Below are 25223 nucleotides of genomic sequence, written 5' to 3' on the forward strand. Positions count from 1 at the left end.
CCTGGGTTCATTCCCTGGCGTACCTCCCCCAAAATAAAGCGTATCATATTATTTTCACTTTTATTCTATAATTTCTTCCCTCCAAACTGACACATTTATTAAAGATATACTTGTGACAATTATTTGTTAGAATATTTCTATTAGGTCATTATAATTAAATAAAAGATAGAAGCATCATATGCTCTGTATCAGGCTATAAACTTGAATAATGAACAACCACATATCCACCAATTCCCTCTCTCCCTCCACTTCATTCATAGTAAGATAGTAAAACTGGCAGAGCAAAGGGATGTTATAAGTGTCAAAAGTGTCCTAAGTCTTGAACCTGAGGGCCTGGAAAGAGGTGATCTCGTTTATATATAGAAATGAGGAAGGTACATGTTAAGTTTGTAAAGGATGGTGGGCTCAGGTTTAGAAATGGTCACAAAACATCTGGGTGGAAAAGGAATAAACACATAGAAATGTAGAATAAGTGACTGACACGAAATTCTATATTGCAGAAACAGATTTTAATTCATTCACCTAGAAATCAAAATATTCAACACATTTTGTTTTTAACAGATTAAGCATCTAGAGTATGCAAAAATGCTGTGCTGATGCCTGGAGTGTAAAATAAAGGAATGCCACAGTACCTTGCCTTTCAAGAGCGTGCATGATAGGAGTGGATACAGAAAGAAATATAACAAATTAGACAAGTGCCACTGTGGAAGGTTGGCAGGGGGGAGAGTAATTCCGACTGGGGAATTTGCAAAGATTTCTCAAAGGAGACGGGATTTAAGCCCAGTCTGGAAGAATCAGTGGGATTTGAAGAACTGTGGCAAAGGGCGTTTCAGAAAGGGAAAACAGCAAAAGCAGGAAGACAGATAGTAGGTTCTGTTTGGATTGCCAGTGTAGATCTGTGAGGAAGGGTGATGGATGCTAAGGTTACAATGAAAGCTGAGCACCAGTGTATGATTTTTGAAAGCCAAACTATGGAATTATGGAGGCAGTGGGAATCGCTGAAAGTTTTCTAGCAGAGGAATGACATGTTCTTTTGAGTAGTGAATTCTTACTTGTATTTAAAACTCTGTCAGTTGAAGTTTGGAAATCCTAACATGTCTGGTTAAGAGAAAATGTATGCGTGATCTAGCACTTTTGTCAACAGAGTGAAACAAACCAACCTAAGGACAGAAATGTAAAGAATATTACACAACATCTATATATAAGCATCACAGGAAAAAGTAGAGTCTAAACTGAGAGACTGTATTTACAGATGCAAACTTTAGTCTTGGATGCGAGTCCTATATCTATAATCAGACATAACTATCCTGACAATTGCATAGAAAACATTATTAATAAATTCATCTGCAACTGTATTATCTTCAGGTCTTACTTGAACCACATCAGTCTTATCATTGTTCCTCTTTTGACCTTATTTTTATTGCAATTATTCCTCTGTCCCTTTAGTATTATTGCTGTAAGATGTATTTGGCTTTCCAAGCCTTTTCTTTTTTATATATACTTTTTTTTTTCATAAAGACCTTTCAAATAATTTCCTGAATTTTTGGACTGAATTTTATAATAATTATTTTATGTTTTAAGTATTATTTTATCTAATATCCTTTTTTACCTTAATAAACAATCTCTTCAAAATGCACATCTGTATGTTCATGCCTTAGAAGAATTTCTCTCTGCTTGTTAACATTGAAATTACCACATGCACTTAAACACTGTTCATTTATTAATTGATTTCATGTAGCAAACATAAGCAAGGTCCATGTGGTATTGGGCTAAATGTTGACTGTTTGAATGCTTGTTTTTTCTTTTTTCCAGAAGCCCCAAAGTTGATTGTAGTTCAGAGTGAGCTCTTGGTTGCCCTTGGGGATACAACAGTAATGGAATGCAAAACTTCCGGTGTGCCTCCACCTCAAGTTAAGTGGTTCAAAGGTACATTTCTTAAGCATGTTCATGTCTGGTTCACTTAGTTTTGTTTTCTTTTTTTAAAAAAAAAAAAATGATTTGTTAAAAATTTGTTTTGGTGTCTGACATAGCAGCCCCATAAAATGTGTTTATGATCTCACTAGAGACACTAGTTCACAATTTTGAACTCTGAATTTCAGGATTTGACATCTGGTATGGATTATAGGACTGTGAAAATCAAAGCAGGAAAAGTCTGCCTTTGCTAATCCAGCTGAACATTCTCTTTGTTAGTTTAGGATTGTTTCCTGTAGAAAACCGTCCAAGAATATTCAGTTAATATTTAAAATAGCTTCTCTGATTTTAGTTCATTTTTCTTAGTGATGCTAGCTCCTACTACTAATGAGTTTTCTGGATTATCAAGGATGGTTTGTATAAAGTGCTCACCTAAAGACACACGTTGAGGTGTATAGAGAATTCAAAGACAAAAGAATGCATTGTTCAGCATCATCGTGCATCATAGATGCTTATATCAAGTACAGAAACTATCTGTTTGCATTTGTAACTTAAAGCTTATATCTCTGTGGTTGTATAATGACAGAGCAATAATGTGACGCTTGGCCTTAGTGAGAAGACACTTGGATCCTGGTCCAGGTTCAGATGCTGACAGTAGATAACTGTGTAAAAACCCTTGCTTCTGCTTCTGTGTCAGTTCTCCAATTCATGAGAAAAGGAAGAAAAAAAAATACTGCAAACACCCTAACAGGAAGGTTGCTAGGATTATTGAGATGCTGTTTGCAAAATATTTTTTAATCTTCAAATGAAAAATGCTAAATAGTACAAAGCACTATTGTTGTGATTCTGTTTGTTAAATCATAGACATTCCCATAGCAACAGGTTGATGTCATAATCACAAAATTATGAATTCACCTCGGGTTCAAACTCTTGGGGAACATGAGGTGAAAAAGAAAGGCTTTATGTGGAAAACAAATATTTTTAAAATAATATAAAACAAAGTGAGTAGGGAAATCGGGAAATAATGCCATTTTCATTATTTTCTATGTTAAAAGATTAGTAGTCTTTATGTTGTTCCTGATAAGAAGACATTTCTGAATTGGCTCCTTAATCAGGCTTATTTAAATTAACATAAACTAATTTTATTTATTTAAAATACTTAAATCTTTGAATTATCAAGTGAAATAAATATCAATTTCAAGTTCCCATTATAATTAAGTAGAACTAGAAAATTTGTTAGGGAGACAGAATTTTAAATGTGCTTCAGTAGTTTTATGATGAAAATAAGAATACAACACAGTAATGGGATGTGCCGATTTCTCTGCCTGTATATAGTAGAATCACACAGAAAGTCTTTTATTCTCCCCAAATAGGGCTACTGTGCAGAAAAACTTGTTTTCATGTCTGTTATGTTCCCACAAATAGCTTGGAAACTAGAGGAGGAGGTAGGGAGCCAGGCAGCTACCACATGGAAGGTTCTGGAATTCACCGATTAGTTTTTTCTCTCAGCCTTAGATATATTAGTCCAGTAAATAAAGTTCCATTTCCCTGCCCAAGTTATGAGCCAACCGAGTTAGCATATGGGCATTAGAATACTGATAGATCGCACTGGAAGACAAGTTCCCAATGCTTATTAACCATCAACAGAGCTTCCCGAGCTTCGGGATCAAGCCAGTGTATCCTGCCTGATACAGGCAGGCAATTCACTGCACAAATGAGAATCGGGGATACAATTAAAATCAAATAAAACGTCATTTGTGGTAAAATATCTTTAAAATTAGATTTATTTATCCAAATTGGTAATCCTTAAAATGTAGTTTGAAATCTGTAGGGGTTCCTCACAATGTTTTCAAGGGATCCTCAAGATCAAAACTATTTTTATGATAATGTTAGGATGTTATTTGTCTTTTTCAACCCATTGTCTTTAGAGTGCATGGTGGAGGTTCTGGAGGCCGAGTGGTGTGATATCCAATAAAGGGAATGCAGAAGCCAATATGAGCACTCAGCTGTCTTCTATTACACTAGACCTTAGACTTTATGGAAACTTTTGCAAAAAAGTGGAACAGTGCCATTGTGCTTACTAATTTTCTCTTGTTTTGGAAAATATTATTTTTTCATAAATACATTTGCAATGTTAAAATATCATGGATTTATTATAAAATAAGTTAATACATATGTTTTTAAATGTCTCAGTTCCATTTCTAAAATATTAAAATGCAAATATGTATAATCCATATTAGCAACAGTTGATTGGCATTCCCAATAATTTTTAAGAGTGACTTAGGGGTCTTGAGATACACATATTTGATAACTACTTAATCATCTATTATTTGAATGGCTCTTGTGCTGGGGATAATGACCTCTCCATTAGTCGTTATACTCACAGAGGCCAGGGGTGAATTTAAATCTAGCTGAAAGAGAATCTTTCTCAGTAGTAAGGACTGTTAAATTTTATAACAGATTATCAGGAACATTTATATAATTTTTGATGTATCTAACGTTCTTCAGTCTTATTTAATATTTAAACTTAATAATTCCTATTTAATTTCCATTTGAAAGGTTCTATATTTATGGCATCTTAATAATTCTGTAATTATTTTTTCAGTAACTATTTTTTCAGTGGAGATGAAGAAAGGAGAGTATTAAATTCAAACTTAATTAGTGTTTTCCAATTTATATTTTTTGTTTCATGACTAGTATTTTTAAATTTTATTTACTTTAAAAAAATTGTTATTTGTTCTTTTTAGTTATAACAGTAGAGTGTATTTTGACATATCATACATACATGGAATATAACTTCCCATTCTTGTGGTTATACATGATGTGGAGCTACATTGGTCATGTATTCATGTATGAACACGTATGAAAGTTATGTCTGATTCATTCTACTATCTTTCCCATTCCCATCCCCCTTCCATTCCACCCTGTCCATCTGGTGAACCCCCTGCCCCCACGCCCCCACCAATTGTGGGTCAGCATTGCATTCACATATCAGAATATTCGGCCTTTGGTTTTTAGGGGACTGACTTATTTCACTTAGCATGATTCATGACTAGTATTCTTTAAACATTTTTATTTTGAAAAAGGGCCACTAACAATAGGTCTTTATTTTCATCCCCTAATGAAAGTTATGTCCTCAGAAATATAGGGGAAAAGTAAATTCCAAAAGCCTAAATGTGTTTAGTCCAAACATTTTAATACTTAATGAATAGCAGGGTCACGTTGCATCCTTCTTTGGTGGGAGGAAAGTTTATGTCAACATCATCTGCTTTTATTTATGAAAATTTCCCAGAGGCACACAGACACAGCTTTAGTTTCTTCTATCATTCTTTAGTGGTATGTAGTAGCAAGCTTAAAAGGATGATTGGGGGTTTTAAATACTGGAATGCTGGAAAATACTTCGTTTTTGGCACTGATGGTTGGTTGCTAATGCATTTTTTTTTTAATTTAGAGCTCCTTTGACTTCCCCTCCTCCGACAATTTTATAAACAAGGAGAGAATTGGCTGTTTCTTGTCCTGAGTCTGTTGATTGGTGCTGTTTTGCAGTGTGCTAGAGAATTACTAGCTCCTGGGCGCTCTTTGCAAACAGTTATTCCTATGAACCTCTTTGTTCTTTTTTGCACAGAAGAGTTATTTCCATGGTTTTTGAACCCAGGGCCCGTGGCTGGTTTTTGACATTTTGAATGGTACCCTTTCAGACATGACATCTGGGAATGCCACAAAACCCTAAGAGCAAGGGCCCTCAAACCTTCTGGATGTTTTTAGGGTCCTCACATGTTTTATGTCATTCTTTACAAAACAAAGAAGATGTAGACATTGGGCTGGCCATAAATATCTAGTACCATGTACTCTTTTATGATGCTGGTTGTTCTGATTAATTTCATTCTTTGGAGAGGAGACCTCCTGGAAGAAGGGAAGCATAAGAAGTTTAGCCTAAATTATGATTTAGTTGAATCATTGTTTGACTTCAAAAAGGAGAGGTTCTGGGGATTTTGAGGGACTACAGGGGCAGATGGCATATAGCGCATGGCATAACCCAGACATAACTGGTTTCTTGGTCCATCTTGTTTTAATCCTGAGCTCTAACTCAATATGTAGTTCTGCCTCCCACACATTAGATCCCTGCCTTTACTCCCCAACCCCTATATCTCCCACATCAAGATTTTTAATGAATACTACAGATTTCTTTTCTCCCAGAAGCTTTTCCCTAACCTCTCCAGCCAGCTCTGGGTCCTTCCTCCCCAGCCATCCTTAGAATTCTCTCAGCAGCTCATGCTTCTCAAAGACAAAATCTGATAGCACTCAGCAAAACAAAAACCTGTGCCTTAGTTGAACTAAGATACCTGTAGTCTCTCAGGTGTTTCCTGGGTAACTGAATTGTATCCTGCCACAAAGATGGCGGAAACCTCTTTCAACCTTCATCCTCTTGTTCCCTTCTTACTATCACAGGTGCCAGCACTTGGCAGTTCCCCAGCATGTCCAACAGTTAATTCTTATTTAGGTACATATACAGATATAAGTAGTAAAATAAAATATTTGTACACCATTCATTTCAGGGCCTGATTTTAGATTCTAGGAAGTGTCTATGTTGTGCAAACCAACTTGCATTTTGCATTTAGAAATTCTGCAATCAACTTTATTCAGAAGTTTTGAAGTCAAACCAATAGCTGAGTAAACTAGGTAAGTACTCCAGTGTTTAATATTCTCCCCTTTGTTTTGACTTAGGAGATCTTGAGTTGAGGCCCTCAACATTCCTCACGATTGACCCTCTCTTGGGACTTTTGAAGATTCAAGAAACACAAGATCTGGATGCTGGTGATTATACATGTGTAGCTATCAATGATGCTGGAAGAGCAACTGGCAAAATAACCCTGGATGTTGGCTGTAAGCATCTGGATCTGATAGACAAATTTGTTTTGAAGTTATATTCAATAAGTTTTAAACAATTTGGTAGAAACATTTGTCAGAATGGCTAAATTGGAGCAAGCCTTTCAGATTATTGGTGGAGCAATGGTAGTTGGCATCCCCTTGGTCTTTCTATGTTGTCTTCATTGTAGCGAGAACATTTTATGCTTTATTCTGTGGAACTCTCACAAAAACCCTAAGAGGAAGATGCCATAATTATGTCTTTGTCTATTATATAGATTAAGGACACTGAAACTTGGGAGAGTAAGCATCTTGATCAGGCTGACAGAGCTAGGGAGAAGCTGAGCCAGGATATTTGAACTCAAGTTACCTGACTCAAGAGATTCCAGATTCTAGTATATCATTTTCCTATCAGAAGTCATCCATTCTGCCATCAGATTCCTAAGTATTAACATCTGGAGGCCAGAAATTAGGCTTTGGCCCTGGACCATAATTTGGAAATGTTGATGACAGAAAGGTAGCAGATGGTCCTTTACCTTATTATTTTTTAATTCACTGGCAATTAGCCCCCAGTGTATTAAAAAAAGTACTGACTACAAATAATTGTCAATCATTATAATGTGGTACATGACAACTATCTTTGAGTTACTCAAGAAGTTTGTTTCTTCCTCCTCCTTTGTTGCACATTTTTTTAAAAAAATTCTACACAGTATGGTAAAATTTGAAATAAAACAGAACTCGTTTTACATAGAAAATAACCTGGCAGCTTAATTTTCACAGATAATGAAGCATTTGTATCTCTTAAAACTTATAAAATAGAACATTTCTTAAAATTACATGTTCAATTATTCAATATATAATGATTTTCATGCCAAAACTGTTTTTTAAACATAAAAAAGTGCATTAAAAACATTTAGTTCTAATATCTTAAGTTTTTAAATGAAAATTAAGGCCCCTGATGCTTGATATTTTACCTCATGCAAAATAAAGTTTGTCCTCCTGGGAATTTTTATGATACCCTGACCCCTTGGCTGTCTGGTAAATGAACACTCTTCATTCTTGGTGATATGCTCTTAGGGAAGAATTGACAAAGTTGGAAATAACTACAAAGGCCACCGTAGGATCTGTCCAGGGCACTGCAACGTATGTTTTAATATGACTAACCTCTGGGATTAATAAGAGAAATACCTTAGAAACAAGATTGGAATTCCAAGAAATACACTGATTGCAGCATTTCAACATTGTCTAGTTCCACTTATCCCTCCTTCCTGTAAAATATTTCATATATACCAAACATTTTATTTTTATAGTTTTCTAGAAGAATGGTCAAACAGCCTCAGTTATTATTTCCAATAAAAAGATGATAGCATCCTTATTCTCTTCAAAGTTTACAGAGGGTCTGAGAATCTTACACTTGCCTCTTAAACTTACTGCTTTCTTGGTCAGTTTTCACCTTCTAGACTTCCCAAGTTCTCTCCATTGTGTAGTGATCCACCACGTCGGGGATGGGGCTGCCTGTGCTGGGCAGCTTGTGTTGAGTTAGGAAATGTCCCGACCGATATTTCGTATTTATGCTTCATTCTGTAAACTGAACTGAACTGTGTTTTATCTTTACTCATATACAAGATCCTCAGTGTCCTTGATCCTTTCTAAAACAATAGACTTCTCAAATTTTATCCCAGTAATTACCCTGATAGAACCACTAGCATAAACTTAGTTATTTGCTTACTGTAACCTTGACCGTTGCTAGCAATTGCCCAATAACTTAGTACTAAAAAGAAACATTCATGTTTCTCTTTTTGCCTTAACTCTTTCCTTACTCACCATTAAGTCCTTCTCATTATATCTTATAGAGGTTGATTAGATTTTGTCTGCTCCTAAGGGGCATTGTTACATATTCAGGAAATTGAGGATATACTTGCCAAGAACCACATAAACTCTAACGGTAGCAACCACTGTGGTTTCCAAAGGCAAACATACTACCTACAAAACTTCTCTCACAGTTTATATAGTGGTTAAGAGAATGGAACATGCTTGTAATTCCAGCTACTCAGAAGGCTGAAGCAGGAGAATGCAAGTTCAAAGCCAGCCTCAGCAACTTAGTGAGCCCCTAAGCAATTCAGAATGACCCTGTCTCCAAAAAAAAAAAAAAAAAAAAAGACTGCAGGGGCCAGGAATGTTGCTCAGTGGTTAATCCTGGGGTTCGATCCCTATTTAAAAAAAAAAAAAAACTCTGAAAAGAGAATGGGTCATCTGCTTGTCTTTCCTTATGTATAAAATAAGGAGATAAATAGTACCTACTTCATAGGTGAATTATAAAGAAGAGATGAAGTATCCTCATCCATGTTGTGTCTCATAGCAGTCATTGCTGCTGAAGCTGCCTGGGCAACATATATGCATGAATATTAACTTCATCTGTAAAGAAGTGGTCATTTGGATTCTTTGAGTCATAGTATAGAAATGCCTAGGTGATCATGGCATAGTAATTCAGATTAAGCATTGGGGTTTTAATATGAAAGTCACTGTTTCAACTTGACTTCTTTTTAGAAAAGTCTTGAGGAAAGCTAGTGTGAAGCTTAGTAGTGCATAAAATTATTCAATAGAATTCCAAAACTATTGGGCATAAATTTCAGTAGTGTGTGACTTAAGAAGAAAAACATGTTTTTATCCATATCATGTAGCTATTTGGGCTTTTGGATTGTTTTTGTAGGCCTGTTACCTCACATCAACAATATTAGATAAAAAAAATAAAAACTGTTTAATATTATTCATAAGTTCTAGCTTATGAGAAGTCAACCCTTTCTTATTTCTTAGTATCATGGCTTTAAGTTATGGACACAGCAGATCAACAGGGGAGATTAGCACTGCTTTTTGGCCTTTGTGAGATGGGGCTGTGCCTTGCGAAGTCATTTGGAAGGATGGAGGATTGACTACATCAGATGAGAAGTTGGCCTGTCAGTGGCTTGATTTCTAGCATTCCACACCACACAGGGTTTGAGTCTTAGATTGTGGTTTTGTGTTTTGTGGTATGGTAGAAGAAAAACAATGTCTCTAGTCATTTTAGGAAAGAAAATCTCAGGCTGACATAATTCCAGAGTTGCTGTAGAGGGAATATCTATTTAATTGTCTCTAAGGGAACTAGAATCATTTTAAGGAATAACTTTTAGAGCAAGATGACCAATCCATTTTGGATTTTTATATTTTCAATATATTGTGTGAACACAGCTGTCTCTGTGAGTGACCATGAGCTCTACTGTGGCATTACCCCTGTGCAGATCTAAAGGAGCAGGCATATACATATTTTGGGGACCACAGAGGATTGCACATTATCCTAGCAGACTGTCTGAAGACAATAAATGGAAACAACAGATACAGTAAACTTCAGAACTAAGATTTAATAAATGAATTATTCAATATTATAATTAATGATAGTTTATACTTAGATGATTATTATGTGCTAAATGGTTAATAAAGATTCTCTCCTTAACAATATGAGATAGGAAATGTTATTATTCTCCCTTTTGGGGAAACTTAAATTGGGGAAGGTAAAATGATTTTTCTAAGCGGGCAGACTGAGCAATAGTGGAACTGGCACTGGAAACCCCTGAGTGGGTTCTGAACCCCATGAGCAACACGGCCTCCTCTGGATAATCCCCACCTACTATAGGGCTCTCAGTTCTGCTCTTCTTCCTGCTGTTCATCAATCTGTCTGCCATTCCTCCAACATAACTCACTGGAGGCCATGTTGGCCACCCTCAGGAGTGAGAAGTAATGACGAGGCTTCTTGGCTGAGTCAGGGGTGGTTCATTTTTGAGGTTTGCTCATCATTGATGCTGTCTCTGCTGCTTACCCAGTGCCTGGTCTTCCCCTCTGACTTGTTTTCTGACACCAGTGCCCGAATTCCCTCACCTCATGCTTGGGCTTATCTTGTACCTGATGCTATTCCCAAAGCTGCTTCAAAATGGAAGATTTCTCCATCTTGACTGCGTTTTGTGTACAACTTGGTCCTTTTTTACTCCAGATTTTTTCCCCTTATTTTGGAACATTCTAGCTTACCTCCCTTTTCACCAATGCCAATGGTTGATCCCAGGCTACTGCATATTTTTTTTTTTTTTGCTATTTTAGAACTTATTTTCTGTCCCTCACTATATTTACCTGCTCGATCTCCAACCCTAACACATCTTGAGATCTTTAGACTTTAGCCTTTATATTTTAGAGAAAAGTCCCTGCTCTACAATAAATTAAATTAACGAGGTATTAGAAACTTAGGATGAGCAAGCAATGAGCTGCTTCATAAATCATGTTTGAATTTTGCCTATTATTTATATAAGTCAAATTCCTAAATATATGGATTAAGAAAATTCTAAAATCAGATATGCCACTTCTTTTTATAAAACATCTTATTCAGTTGTGGTATTTAATTGAAATTTGTTTAGATTCAATAGATAAACAAACAGGAAGCCTTCTGAAATTGTCGTGTTTCCTTCAAAAAATGAAAGTTCAAATATACTGGGTCAAGGTTGTCATATATATATATATCTCACACACATACATACATACATACACACACACACACATACACATACACAGACTGGGTTATTAAGGGTTTTTTTCATATTGATTCAGTAATTCATTCACAAATATCTAGTGGCCAGGTATAATGTCCACAGTACTATGCTAGTTGTTGTTAAAGATAGAATATGGTAGCAAATATCAACTTTCTAGGGAAAAGACAAACATACAGTCTAATACGCTAAATATGGCAAATGCTATGAGAAGAGTAGAGAGCAAGTTGTCTGGAACTTGAGGAAGAAATCATGTCCATGGTAAGAGATGGCATCACAGAGGAGGGTCCTTATGGAGTGGTTTAAGGTGGTTGATATTTCAGTAGTTGGAGATCAACAGCAGACATTACATTTGGGGGGGAGGAGGTGATAATTAAATAGGTACCAGTACCAGCAAGGTCAGTCTGTTTGGAGGAGAATAAGAAGTGCTGATTGCCCGGGAGGTAGGATTTGGTTGTGGAGTTAGAAGAGGTCCTTTCACCCAGGCTGAAAAAGCACTAGTGTTGCTTGGGAGACAGATGGACATCCATAACCCAGAAGTCCCATAAGAAGGAAAGGAGGGATCACTACAGTCATTTTCATGAAACAGAATGATTCTCAGCAGTTACTAGAACCCCTAGTGGAGGGGAGGCTGATAAAATGACAAAGGATTGTGGTTCAGAAGTTGGAATTGGTTTTTAATCCTATCTCCATCATTCAACTCCATGTGACACTTGGCCAATTAACTCAGTTCAATTCCTTCATCTCTAAAATTAGTGTGAAACCTTTTACTATTAGTAATAGGAAAACCCAATAGAGATATCTTGAAGATTGAATGAAATAATCCATTCAGTCACTTAACAAAACTCCTGGCTCTGAAAGTGATAGTTACCATAATTTCTATCCAGGATTTCACCTTGACTTTTTCAGGAGCCATCCCTAGAGGACTTCTTAGAATCCTCCTGAACAGGTTTCTTCCATTGCTTGCAGCGATCCTTGTATTTCTTTGCCTGATGCCTCTAGACATTATTCACAAGTTTCTGGGCCACATTGAAAGCCTCATCTCTTTGTTCTTGTCAGTGGTGGGGTGTGTTTTGCATTCTGTGTTTTACAAGGTGTGCCTCTGATGTATTTCTGTCTCTTCCTCTCAGTTTCTGGATTATGCAGATATCTGCAGGCTTTTATTGATAATTTTATAATTTCTGAATAATTTCTTGACTTTAAGATGTTAAGCATTCTCTATTCTGCCTTTATCAAATGCTCTGTTCTGTGACCTTGATTTGTATTACTGATTCTCAGATTTCTCTAACTTGAGCATATGAGATATGAGGAACAAGAATATGATATGGGATAAGAATGTAATTTAGGAGTAAATAGCATTATCTTGTCAGATAATGATTCATAAAGAAAACCTCTGGTATAAATCAAGTTCATTTAAAATTCATTAAGGAGGAGTAAATTTTGTAAAGTATCAAAAATATTACATTACATGGCCCATTTATTTACAAGAAAGTCTTCAAGTTTAGGCAACATAACATAAAATTGAAAACAGAGTTCTAAAATGAAAGATTCTCTTTATTTAAGGTGATCTGGATTTCAATTCTCTATATCATCAATTGCTTTAAGGAAATCATTGAACTTCTGGTTATCTCCATTCAGTTATAAAGCAAATTTTTATATCAAATATCAAGGCTATTTTTATATCAGAAAGGATTGATTAAAGGGTAAATTTACAATATTTTATAAATAATGATTTGATTGAAATTCAGTCTTGAAAACTTTATTAAGTTTCTATTTAATGTTCTTACATACTGTAATAATGACTTTTTTGTTTGTTTTTAATAACTTCCAGCACCTCCAGTTTTCATACAAGAACCTGCCGATGTATCTACGGAAATTGGCTCAAATGTGACATTACCCTGTTATGTTCAGGGTTATCCCGAACCAAGGATCAAATGGCGAAGACTGGACAACATGCCAGTTTTTTCAAGACCTTTTTCCGTTAGCTCCATCAGCCAACTAAGAACAGGAGCTCTCTTTATCTTAAGTAGGTTAAAGGAAATATATTTTCTACAAATAAGTATGTTTGTATCTCACAGATTAATTAAGCTCTACTTGTTTTGGTTAGAATATTTACAAGATTATAATCATGGCTGTATTTAAAGTCTTCCCTATTGATCACAAAATAAAAACCATACTCTATAAGGTTTCGGCTTCAGCCTCCGAACCACCCAACAACCTGAAGCTAAATAGTCCCCACCCTGATTGTCCCCAATATTGTCATTAATTCCAAGTGTTTTGTAACAAATTTTATTATCTTGAAAAAAATCACGTATTTGTTCTACTTACATAATGAAAATTATTTTAATATTCAACATGTAATACAAAAGAAAAGTAAGGAAAAGTAACCCATATTAAAGTAATATGTATGTCAGTTTATAAATACCCTGACAATGTCCGCGTGATGTACATGCTTACATACCATCACCACAAATTCAACAGCCCAAATGCAGACCCTTACAGGGGATGAGTGACTCCCAGACTTCAAGCTGGAAAAGTGAATTTCTTCAATGGTGAACAATTTTCACTGAAGTTTTTTTCTTCTGCTTAAACAGAGTCAGGTTCATGTAATTATAAGACAAAATCCATGAATTTCTGGTTGGACCTTTAAAATTCCTGTGGGATTGGGGTAATTGTTCTTTTTGTGAATATGCCCCACATTTTGCCTTTCTAGTTTTACTCTACCAAATGCAAGTAGACTCTGCTAATAACTGGTCCAACTAAAACAATCTCCTCTGCAGCCTTTCCAATTGGCCCCCAGTTGGTGTTGCTGTAGGGTCCAGTTGGTGGTGCAGCTTTCCATTCTTTGAGCAGACCTTGATTTTTCAAACCATGCTTTTGCATGTGATTTGGACTGTCCTTTCTCTGTTCCATCCACTCTTTGGGGTGTAGCTCAGATATGACCATTGATGTGAATCTTTCTCTACATCTCCCACATGCAGTCACTCCTGGCTCTGTGTTTCCATGGCTCATTGTTTCAACCTCTTTAAGCATTTTTACACTGAGGGATGATTGCCGATTCCGCTCTCTATCCTCCCTCACAATGGGAACTGTGGATTACAGTACCATACTTCTCAGCCATAGGTCTCAGCACTGTGCCTGTCACACAGTTAAGGCTTCCGAGATGGTATTGAATGAATAAATGAGTTCTTCTTTTCAGACTTATGGGCAAGTGATAAAGGAACCTATATTTGTGAGGCTGAAAACCAGTTTGGAAAGATCCAGTCGCAGGCAACGATAACAGTGACAGGACTTGGTAAGATAAATTAATTGACTTCCTTCACTGCATCATCTTTCATCTATGCCACTTTTATTTATTTATTTTTAACTAGAGAAAGACCTGATTACTAGACTAAAATTTTATCCTCTACTCCATTTCATAGAATGTGAGACTGGCAAGTAACCTTATTGTTCCAAACTCCTCATTTTCCATTTCAAGAAATGAAGGTCAATTTAAATAAATTGATTTAAGGCTAATTGTGAGAAAGCGCACGCGCGCGCACACACACACACACACGCACACACACACACCCACACACACACCCCTTTTCTGGTTACCTGTTTTATCATTCTAGTCCATGAAGAATTATATGTGTGTATGATGTGAAGTAAGAATAGAATGTAGTTTATTTCCAGTGGTCAGACATTTGACTCAATATCATTTATTGATTGAAATAATACCTATTTGATTATACACTGAGTTTGTATTCCTTTATCTGTATAATTATTTTGTACCTCAATACTGCATTGTTGAATAGCTTTCAATACAATTTTTAAATGTCAATGTATTTTCTCATTAATAACCTTTTTAAAAATATTTCTTTTTAGTTGCCAATGGACCTTTATTTTATTTATCTATATGCAGTGCTGAGAATTGAACCCAGTGCCTCACACATGCCAGGCAAACACTCTTCCTCTGTACTAGGACCCCAGCCCTCATGAATAACCTTTTATAAATTTTTATTCATGTCTTTCTTCATTTGTCTGCATATACCTGAATTTTCCAATTAAAATCACTTAGAGATTTTGTTCTGATTTACATTAAACTTATTCGTTGGTTTCTAAGAAAGGACACATTTCCAGGATCTCTTTTCTATTCCATCTTGGAGAGTCCACTGTTGTATATACTGGAGGGATTATAACAGCCTCCTGATTGTTCCCCCTCCTTCCAGTCTAGTCTCAATTTTGGGATAAATATTTATCAAAAATCATTCTGATGATTCCACTTTTCCCTTCACAACTGCTTTTGTCACTGTCCGTCTGTCTGCTAGACACACTGCAGGTCTCTTGCCATGATATTTCTGGCAGCAGACATTCACATTTGATTTTCTTTACTTCTGTAAAATTACCTATCCATTTGCCATTCCCTGTGCTTAGAAGGAATTGATCTCAATTTTCTTATTGAAATCAATGCTTATTTTCATTTAAGAATGTTGTTCCTGAAAACTCAAATTTTTATAGCTTAACTAGAGGTCATTTGGGCCTATAAAGTAGTTTGCCCTTCTTCGAGTGCAATGAAATTGAAAACGCCTGTACTCTCTCTGACATAGTTGCTCCTCTTATCGGAATCAGCCCCTCTGTGGCCAATGTTATTGAAGGACAGCAGCTTACTTTGCCTTGTACTCTGCTGGCCGGAAATCCCATTCCAGAGCGTCGGTGGATTAAGAATTCGGCCATGGTAAGAGCATTTTAAATGTGTGCAATTATAGTTGTAATTTTCTTGAATAAGGAGTAATGTATTCCAACTACTGAAATATCAATTGACTAAATATGCAAAAATGTTTTATAAGTGTACCAAAACATTTCTTTATAGTTAACATGTTTCTATCATTCATTATTTGGGGATTAAGAAACTGAAGAAATAATCAGTGGATTTTATAATTTTACATTAAGTTCAGTGTCACTAATAAATTCCTTTTAGAATATGTAAAAATGGAAGTTCATATCATTTTCATAGCATTTAAATATTTTACACCCTTCTTTGGAATATGTTATAAAATGTAAAAATTCCCATAAAATTCTTTCATTTTACATAGTAATCTTTCTTATGATTAACTTCAAACATTATCATGAACTAGTTAAGAATGTAGACCTGCAGTGTATCATTTTTTGTGTATAACTTTTGATTCCGATAGGATGTTGACATTTCATACAATTCCACAACTTTTTTCTGTGAACATGCTAACTTTGGCAATACATGTTAATCAAGTTCAGAGCATTTTCCCTCCCATTTCTAGAGTATTGAGACCCACTTTCTCCTTCCAGTACTTATTAGAAATGAATTCATTTCATGGAAAAAGTTGTAAAACTGTTCATATTTGCTTGAAAACTTGAGAAAAGTTAGTATATTTCACTTATACATAAATGCCCTCATAGGATGATTCTAGTTGAGTACTAATAGATCCTGTGTGCAATTTGCTAAATGTACAGATACAGAGGTAATAATTCTTAACTGGCCTTCTCTGGCATAATTACTATGTTATCCATTCTCCAATAATATTCCTGTTACCCACTCTCCAATAATGTTTTCATCCCTCAGCTGACAAGGTTTTGGAGGCAAATGACGATTAAATGCAATTGGTACACTCTCAGGAACATTTTTATGTTCCTTATTTTTAAATTAATGGTACTGAAATATTGTGTTGTTTTATAAAATATTTAATAACCCAGTTGGGGAAAAAAGAGCAGATATGGTTTGGGCTCAGACAAATCCTTCCTTTGTAAATTAAACATGATTTTTTGTATCCCTTTAAGCTGGTCCAAAATCCTTACATCAGTGTGCGCAGCGATGGGAGCCTCCATATTGAAAGAGTCCGACTTCAAGATGGAGGCGAATATACTTGTGTGGCCAATAACATTGCCGGAGCCAATAATAAGACTACCTCTGTGGTTGTGCATGGTAAGAGAGACAGACCCCATGTAATCATTTTCAAACTTTGTGCAAAGCTGAGCTCATATGTTTTAATCAAATAACTCAAATAATTCTGTGCCTCTAATTACAAGAAGTAGATATCTCTCTTAGTTGTTATTTTATATTTCTTAAACAATATCTACATTGTTAATGCTATTTCCAGATTTCCCTCTCTTGTGTACACAAAATGACATTCTTGGGAGAGTCATCAGCTGACTCTGGCCAAGGGCTTTTGTAAGTGGTTTGCTTAATTGATAAAAGTGAGCTGAGCTCTTAAATAATTGTGCTTAAAAATGCATCTTAATTTCAGGCAAACTGAATGTGTTTTACATGCAGATTGCCTATTTGGGCAGTTGTGCAACAAGCATGTCCTTCCTAATGACCCCTTTGTGTTTGAGCTAGAGATGACCTAAGCTTCTCTAAAGGTCACCTCATATACACCAAACAATCTTCTTGCATGTTAAAGAACAAAGATCACAAATAAGAAAATCCAGAGGCAGCCTTTTCCCATCCATGACTAGCAGTTGCCAGTTGTTTTAAATCCCAGTAAATAAGGGACTACTTAATTGTGTAAGAAATTACCATGACTTTTTTTGCATATTTTCTTTAAAAATTTTACCACAGTGCTTTTCTTGAAAAAAATAAAAAAGGTAGTATTAAAATAGATTTGTAAACAAGGCTGAATATCATGGGGAAGAAAGTTGCACAGATACTTAATTTCAGTAGTTGACTCTGTCTTTATTTAAAACAAATTCTGGAATCCCGTAGTTTCCAAGTTTTGCTTGGTCTGAAATTTTCAGTGCATGCAGAACATCTTCTTTTTTATGACTGTTTCTCTCCTTCTCTCTGTTTTATACAACTATCTACTAACCTCACCTGAGATGTTATTGAAGAAATATTATTTGAAGAAATATTAAAGTGACTTAAAATGGTAAACGTATAATGGCAGATGAGATGTTTTGTAACCATTTTTAAAGAACAGACCAAAGATTTCCTGGAGGGTGTTTATGGGTTAGTATAAGAATTTAGTGTAAGAACACCCTCATATCATCTCCCTTTAGCTTCTTAGTGATTGCCAAGAATATTGTGTTGAGAAGGATTCAGAAGCCAAATGTCACTTGAGTGAAAGAGTGATAGTATGAGTTCTGCTAGATCAGAGAGGTGAGAAGATGTACAGATCAACCATGTGGTTTATCATGATGCAAGAAATTTTAATAATTTAAAGTTTAGAATTCATTTCATAGCAGTTGTTCATCTATTGTGGTCCAAAATGGGCTAATAATTTAGTCCACGAGGTTGAAAAATCCACCCATCTCCTTGGCATCCACTAAACCTTGTAATCATTTAGCCAATGGATGTGATACACCGCAGCAGCTTCTTCATACTATGTTTATGTTCATTAGCAGTGCCTTCTTCCATCATTCCACCTCTCCACTCTGAAGAATGTTCATGGTTCTAGACTAATTCTTAAAAGAATGAATGGCTGGATGCAAACATAAATGCAAAGTAAAATGACAAAACAGCTTAATTGTCATATTGTTTTATGTAGATTGACAATCTGGAAAGAAGCTTCTTCCATACCCATATGTCATCAGATTTCAAGACTGGCCTAAATTTGCTACTTTTCATTTTTATTGTCAAATTTAATATGGAGTTAAAATAATGGCTTACTCCACATTGCCCCAAATTGACAGTATGTTTGAAAGTTGAATATTCCATCATGATTCTGGAAATTAAGTTTCTTGCTTTAGTGAGTCGCCTGGCATTCTTTTTCAGGGCTGAAGTTTTACTGCCAGTTCTTTAAGAAGAAATTATCTAAAGAATAATCCCAGCCATAGGAAAATATGAATAATAGTATAGCTAACTTAATCCTTCCAAGGAATTTTTACACTGAAGTCTGAGTCTCTGGTACCTCCTGTTCTAGCAAAGCTCTATTCTAGGGTAGCGTGACAGATCTGGAAAATTTTGATTTGAGGCAAAAGACACTGTGAGTGACTGAGCTCCAGGGAGCAGTGCCACTCACATCTTCCCAGAAGATGCAAAAGAAGTATCTGGGATATAGCAAGCATAGAAGCTTCTTTAAGAGAAATCATTGTTTTCAGAACACTGGGTATGGATCACTTCTGTATGAATGAGTTGGTTCTGATGAATTGTTCATTCACCCAAGAGGGAGTAATTAACATTCTTCCTTTTCCTTTTCCTTCCACTCACATAATGCTAATTCTTCAGTTGCTTTCTAAAGACAAAGGTATGCTGTTCTTTTTACTGAAAAATACTGACTTTATCATCCTGTATTTTAGAGTTTTAAATGTAAACTTCTAAGGTCTCTCAAGTTTTCCTGTTGAACCTTGTAAGGAAATGAATTCTTTTCCACCGAGGTTAAATTTAGTAACCCACTAGGTGACTCTTGTGGATTGACAGATAATTAATATGGTAGAGAAACAGCCCATTTCTCTGGAGGTGATTTTATCAGCTCACTTCAGCTTAATGGATAATGGGCAATGATCAAAGATATTTGTTGAATGTATAACTCTTTGGGTGTAATTTTATCTTGGGCTTCCAAGAAGAAATGATCTTTCTCCAGTTCTCTTTTATTTTTGTTAGGAAGGTCAGAGTATTAGACATCATTTAATACTTGATTTTAAGTTTGTATTAAACTTGCTGAGATCATAATTCTTGTATTTTCTTTGTTGAGCACTTTCCTTATCGGGGAAATATTAAGTCATTGCTCAGTTTCTAAATGTTAAATATAAACTGATAATGTTCAGTTTTAAAGATGTGACATCAAAAGGAAGAACAGGTGCTCAGATTCCGAATCTCACTTTCCTTTTCAGTTCTGCCAACCATTCAGCATGGGCAGCAGATCCTCAGTACAATCGAAGGCATTCCTGTAACCTTACCATGCAAAGCAAGTGGAATTCCCAAACCCACTATCGTCTGGTCCAAGGTAAATGGTACATCTGTTGGTATTTCCTAAAGAGCAGAATGTGAAGTTCTGTTGGAAACTGATCCCTGGAGGAGACTGAGGGAATGATACTCAGGAAAGAAGCTGATACAGGGCTTCGCTAAGCTGGTTTTCTCTGTGGCTGGGCTGATATGCTTCAATGTGCTAAGGACCCTCCATGTAACAATGTAGATGAATCTCAGAAGGATCTGGCAGATATAAAGAGGCATCAAATAATGATATCATAATGAAATGTGGCATTTGTACAGTTAGAACGACAACCCAGGTGCTTTGCCTGCAATCCAGTTGTATCCATGTAGAAATCCGAAATATGGAGAAGTTTTTGTTAACATTTATACATAAACTAGAAGGTTAACATTTTCATATCCTGTACACAAATATACAATGGCAACGCTGATTCCCAACTGGCACAGTGTCTGGCACCAAGCAGAAATTTGACGCATTTTAAGGAAAATGCAAAAATGAAATCTTCCCAGATGGCCTTTGTGCTGGGGCCAAACACCAATGTTAAGAATTTGGGGTCCAAAGACTGGCTCCTGGGATTCCAATCCCAGCTCTGCCACTGACTTGATTTGTGATCTTGGGCAGGTTTTTCCACTCCCCTCTCCTTGTGCTTTATTATGTTGAACTGTAAAATGGGGGTTGAGCTAGTTCCTTCTGGTAAGGTGGTTGTGAGTTTTGGAATAGTTAAATTATGTAAGTATTCAGAACGGAGCCTGGCAGAGCTCTGCTATGATCCCTTCTGACTACTGTTATTCTGTCCCTTTTTAAGTAGCTCTGGAATAAAAAGGGCCATGGTTTGGTATGGAAAAATATCACCTTTAGTTCTTTGGTCTTCTTTTTCATAAAAATAACTCTCTTTTAGTTAGCATTTTTCAATTCTAGGTTTTCCCCCACTTGGAGATGTTTTTCTTTCTCTTTGTCTTCCAGACATGAAGTCACTCCTTCAGTATCTTTTTAAAACTCTGGCTCTTTGTTGTGTTTATAGAAAGGAGAGCTGATTTCAGCCGGCAGCGCTAAGTTTTCTGCAGGGGCTGATGGAAGTCTGTATGTGGTGTCACCGAGTGGCGAGGAGAGCGGAGAGTACATCTGCACAGCCACCAATGCAGCTGGTTATGCCAAGAGGAAGGTGCAGCTGACTGTCTATGGTGAGAGGTCTGGAGCAGACGTCCCTTGACACGCCACCTCGGCCAACCCTCCGGGTTCTTTCCTGAGCACCAATACCAGGCGGCCATACCCCAGAGCAAACCGCTTCCCCCAGTTCTTTTATTATTATTATTATTATTTACAACAAAAGCATTGCTTCTGCCAACCAGAATCACCTCTACTTAGGTTCTGATTTTAAGGAATGTAATTATATAGTCTTTGGGGGGAAATGTCATGATGTTCTCCCAAGAAGCATGCATATTACACACAACCCTCTTCAGTAACAGCACTTAGTTAAAACTTCTGGCAAAGCCCAGCTGTGTCTTGAGTGATGCTCTGCTAGGACAGGTCCCTTTTACAGAGGGAAGCCTCTAAACGGACATTTCGGCTTGCTCCTCATTTTCCTTTCAGCTCTCGCCATGGAAGTATTAATGGAAAGTTTTAGATATGCCCTGAAACTTGGGAATAAATGACATTTTTTAAAAAATAAATTACTTAAGAACATTAGTAGTTCATGTTTTAATGTCAATTAAAATATTCTTTCTTTGCAATATAAGGTATCCCGTCCCTAACGTGTGTTTATTTTAGTAAGGCCCAGAGTGTTTGGAGACCAACGAGGACTGTCCCAGGATAAGCCTGTTGAGATCTCGGTCCTCGCAGGGGAGGAGGTGACTCTTCCATGCGAGGTGAAGAGTTTGCCCCCACCCACAATTACCTGGGCCAAGGAGGCCCAACTCATCTCACCATTCTCCCCAAGGTAAGAGATGTGGGAAATCACAACACATAGAAACAAAGGTTTGGGGAAGATAGCTGTGCCTGTTGAAGTTGTCAAATGTCTGGAAAAAAAAAAAAAGTTTTTTACATTTAATTCACATCTACATCTGGGACTACAGAAAATATAGGTTCCTGCTGATTGACAGAATCACAGCTTCTGGGAAAGGAGTCCTCTGTGTTTCTCCTTTGGTAGCAAAGCAATAAACCTTCTTTTCCTTTTTCTCAAAACTGGGTCCTCAGTATTGGACTGGCACTGGGGACAAGGACCCAGCTTGCAGCCACAACCCTAGAGAACAGGAAGACAAGCAGCGCACATTCAGCAAAAAGGAGGGTCATTGGAGAGGGAAATGTCCCTGATGCTTCCAAGAGAAGCCACCTATGGTCAGCAGGACCGTGACCCAACCTTGTAGATAGTAACTGTGTAGAGGAAAGCTAAAGGAGCCAAGAAGCTTCACCCCAGTCCCCAAGAGTGATCTCTGAGTGATCTCAGCTGACTCTTAAGAGTAGATAGGAACAAGGTCAGTTTTGACCAACTTTGTCTTAAACACCTAGCAAAAGGATATAGCCTGAGCACAGTCCTGTATGGACAGTTAAAAGGAAAAATAATAGTTTTTTTTTTTTAAATGTAACTTAAGATGTACACTTGTGTCAGCCCTCTAAATTGCTCTTTAATGGAAGAAAATGCTAAGACTCAGCTTTGCCATAATTCCCTGCTGGTACATTTTACAAGGTAGTTATTAAGATTTGTTTTAGATCCCTGTCAGCCCAAAGTGTGTAGAGCACAGAATTTTGCCAGTTCCACAGGAGTGAGAAAGTATCAGGCCCCATGACTCTAGGATTTGACTTTGATTAGATGGTTTTGTAAATCTTCTTGACTAAACCCTTATTTGATAGGCCAGAGTGACATGACAGAAAGCATGTCAGAGCTTGAAGAATGGCACCTTCGTTGCCATCCGAGAGTGACTTTAAACTTACCTCTACCACTTAAAGCTCGCTCGAAATTTTTGGCAATTTTTTAAGGGGTCTTTCTGAGCCTCTTACATCCTGCCTACACCATGGGGATTGAGGGGATTATGTGAGATCATGTACATTTCACATCCTCTGTCTCTGGGTCTCAATTTCCATTTAAATTCAATATCATGACGTAAGTCACTGGTGGAATAAGAATTAGTCTCTATCATTTGTCAGACTCACGACATAGAATTATCAAGGTATGAATTCATGCTAGTTTCCTTTACCACTTTATCATATAACATTTTTGGATGTAGACCACTGGTGAGAAAAAAAAATGAATACTTTATATACTTTTTAATTTTACTGTTTCTTTGAAAACAATAAACTTTTGTGATGCTGAGGATTACACACAGGCCTTGTACATGCAAGCATTCTACCATAGAGCTACACTTTCCGCGCTGAAAAATAATCTTTAGTGAATATTTTTTAACTTAAAAAAATGCAATATTAAAGTTGAAGTTCTGTTCTCTTCCCCAATAAGAATTTCTTTTCTTTCTACCTGGGGCAGACATACCTCATATCCTTAAGCAGTACAGAAAACTGTTTGTGTTTTTACTTTTTTTGTGTGTGCCTGTTTTCAATTTACCACTGTTGCATAGAATATATTATTATTTTATGACTTGCTCGGTTATGTCAACATTTATCCACTATTATTCATTTAGAGCTGGTTTATTGGTTTTAACTGTATATGCATATTCTACATTTATTTATCCATTCCCCCACTCATAGAGGTTATGGATTGTTTATTCTTTTTTTCTTTTTACAAACATACCTTTTTGTCTGTCTCTTTGTATACACATGCATGAGTTTTTTTAGGACCTATACTTACAACTACATTTTTGGTCAAAACCATCCCTATTTCCAGCTTTGCAGACTCTGCTAAATTGCTCTCCAAAGGGGCAGTCTTGATTTTCCTTTCCGTGAGCAGAACAGAGAGGTCCGTTTTCACTTTCTAATGAACGCTTGGCATTGACTGACTTCAATATTTTTGCCAGCAGATGGGTGTGAAATGCATCTTACAGTTTTAATTTTCATGAGATGGCTTCAAGTGAGCTATGAACACTAGTACCTGCTTATTGGCCTTTTGTGTTATCTGTGAATTCCTTCTTTAAATTGGCTGTACAGTTTTCTTATGATTTGTCTTTTTCTTATTGAATGTAGAAATTTGATATTCTTTAATAATATTTTGTGTATTATGGGTTGCAAATATCTTCTCTTAGTTTATTGCTAAGGTTTTATGTTTATTTAGGTATGGTGTCTTTAATTATACAGAAGTTTTAAATGTTTAAGAAATAATGTATTAATGTATTTTTTATTTAATTTGTACTTTTTGTGTCTTCAGAAAGATTGTAATCACAATCTCTTATGCTTTATTCCCATTTTTTATTTCAGTTTTCACATTTTGGACTTTATATGAATTTTTTGTTTTTGGTATTAGGTAGTGTTTTAATTTTGTTTTTTTTTTCCATGTAGAAAGGCAATTGCCCCATGACATTTTGAATAATCAGTCTTTTCTTTACCTTTTAAAATATTACCTCTGACACTGTATATTAAGTCCTCTGTCCTCAGGATACCTAAGTCTGTTTAGAGGTCTCTGTCCTTAACTGTTTATCCAATTGTGCATTTCTGGATCAGTAGCATGCTTCATTTGAGCTTTATAAGGAATTTTGATATTACCTAGATCTATCTAACCTCTTCACTCTCCCCAAAGTGTTTTCATGTATGTACGATGTATATATAATTATGTGCAGTTATTTTAACATTACATTAATGTTATCATATTAACATTTTTAGGTGTAAACCTTGTTTAGCCACTATGTCATTATTTGATAGGAAGAATCTATTCAAAGTACATATGAAAATATCTGTACTTTTTAAACTTTTATTTTAACACACTATTTTGCAAAGTATCATAAAAAATAATAAATGTTCAAGATAAATTCAAAATCTATGAAAATATACAAAAATCATTTTGTTTAGCTACAATTTACAAAAGCAGAAAGATGTACAATTATTTGATAACTTTAGACAA

The 25223-nt window shown here is 36.1% G+C and overlaps 1 protein-coding gene and 1 long non-coding RNA gene across 3 annotated transcripts in view; one reads left to right on the plus strand and one right to left on the minus strand.

Moving 5' to 3' along the window:
* The window catches only part of Hmcn1 (hemicentin 1), a 376766-nt gene that overhangs the window by 181328 nt on the left and 170215 nt on the right, over positions 1-25223 (plus strand). The window contains exons 14-22 of one of the 2 annotated variants that reach the window (XM_040277215.2): positions 1813-1926; positions 6637-6795; positions 13174-13368; positions 14542-14637; positions 15932-16059; positions 17136-17280; positions 20127-20239; positions 21246-21405; positions 21992-22160. In XM_040277215.2, coding sequence (XP_040133149.2) covers positions 1813-1926; positions 6637-6795; positions 13174-13368; positions 14542-14637; positions 15932-16059; positions 17136-17280; positions 20127-20239; positions 21246-21405; positions 21992-22160 — 1279 coding nt within the window. Of the gene's footprint in view, positions 1-1688; positions 1927-6636; positions 6796-13173; positions 13369-14541; positions 14638-15931; positions 16060-17135; positions 17281-20126; positions 20240-21245; positions 21406-21991; positions 22161-25223 lie in introns of those variants that run through there. The other variant, XM_078022483.1, reaches the window with a different exon arrangement.
* Positions 4965-8353, minus strand: LOC144367149 (uncharacterized). The gene is made up of 2 exons (XR_013426438.1): positions 8209-8353; positions 4965-5814 (listed from the first exon to the last, which is right to left on the minus strand). It is a non-coding gene; the product is annotated as an uncharacterized LOC144367149 (long non-coding RNA).

This window comes from Ictidomys tridecemlineatus, chromosome 10 (assembly GCF_052094955.1).
Source record: "Ictidomys tridecemlineatus isolate mIctTri1 chromosome 10, mIctTri1.hap1, whole genome shotgun sequence".
Classification (NCBI taxonomy): domain Eukaryota; kingdom Metazoa; phylum Chordata; class Mammalia; order Rodentia; family Sciuridae; genus Ictidomys; species Ictidomys tridecemlineatus.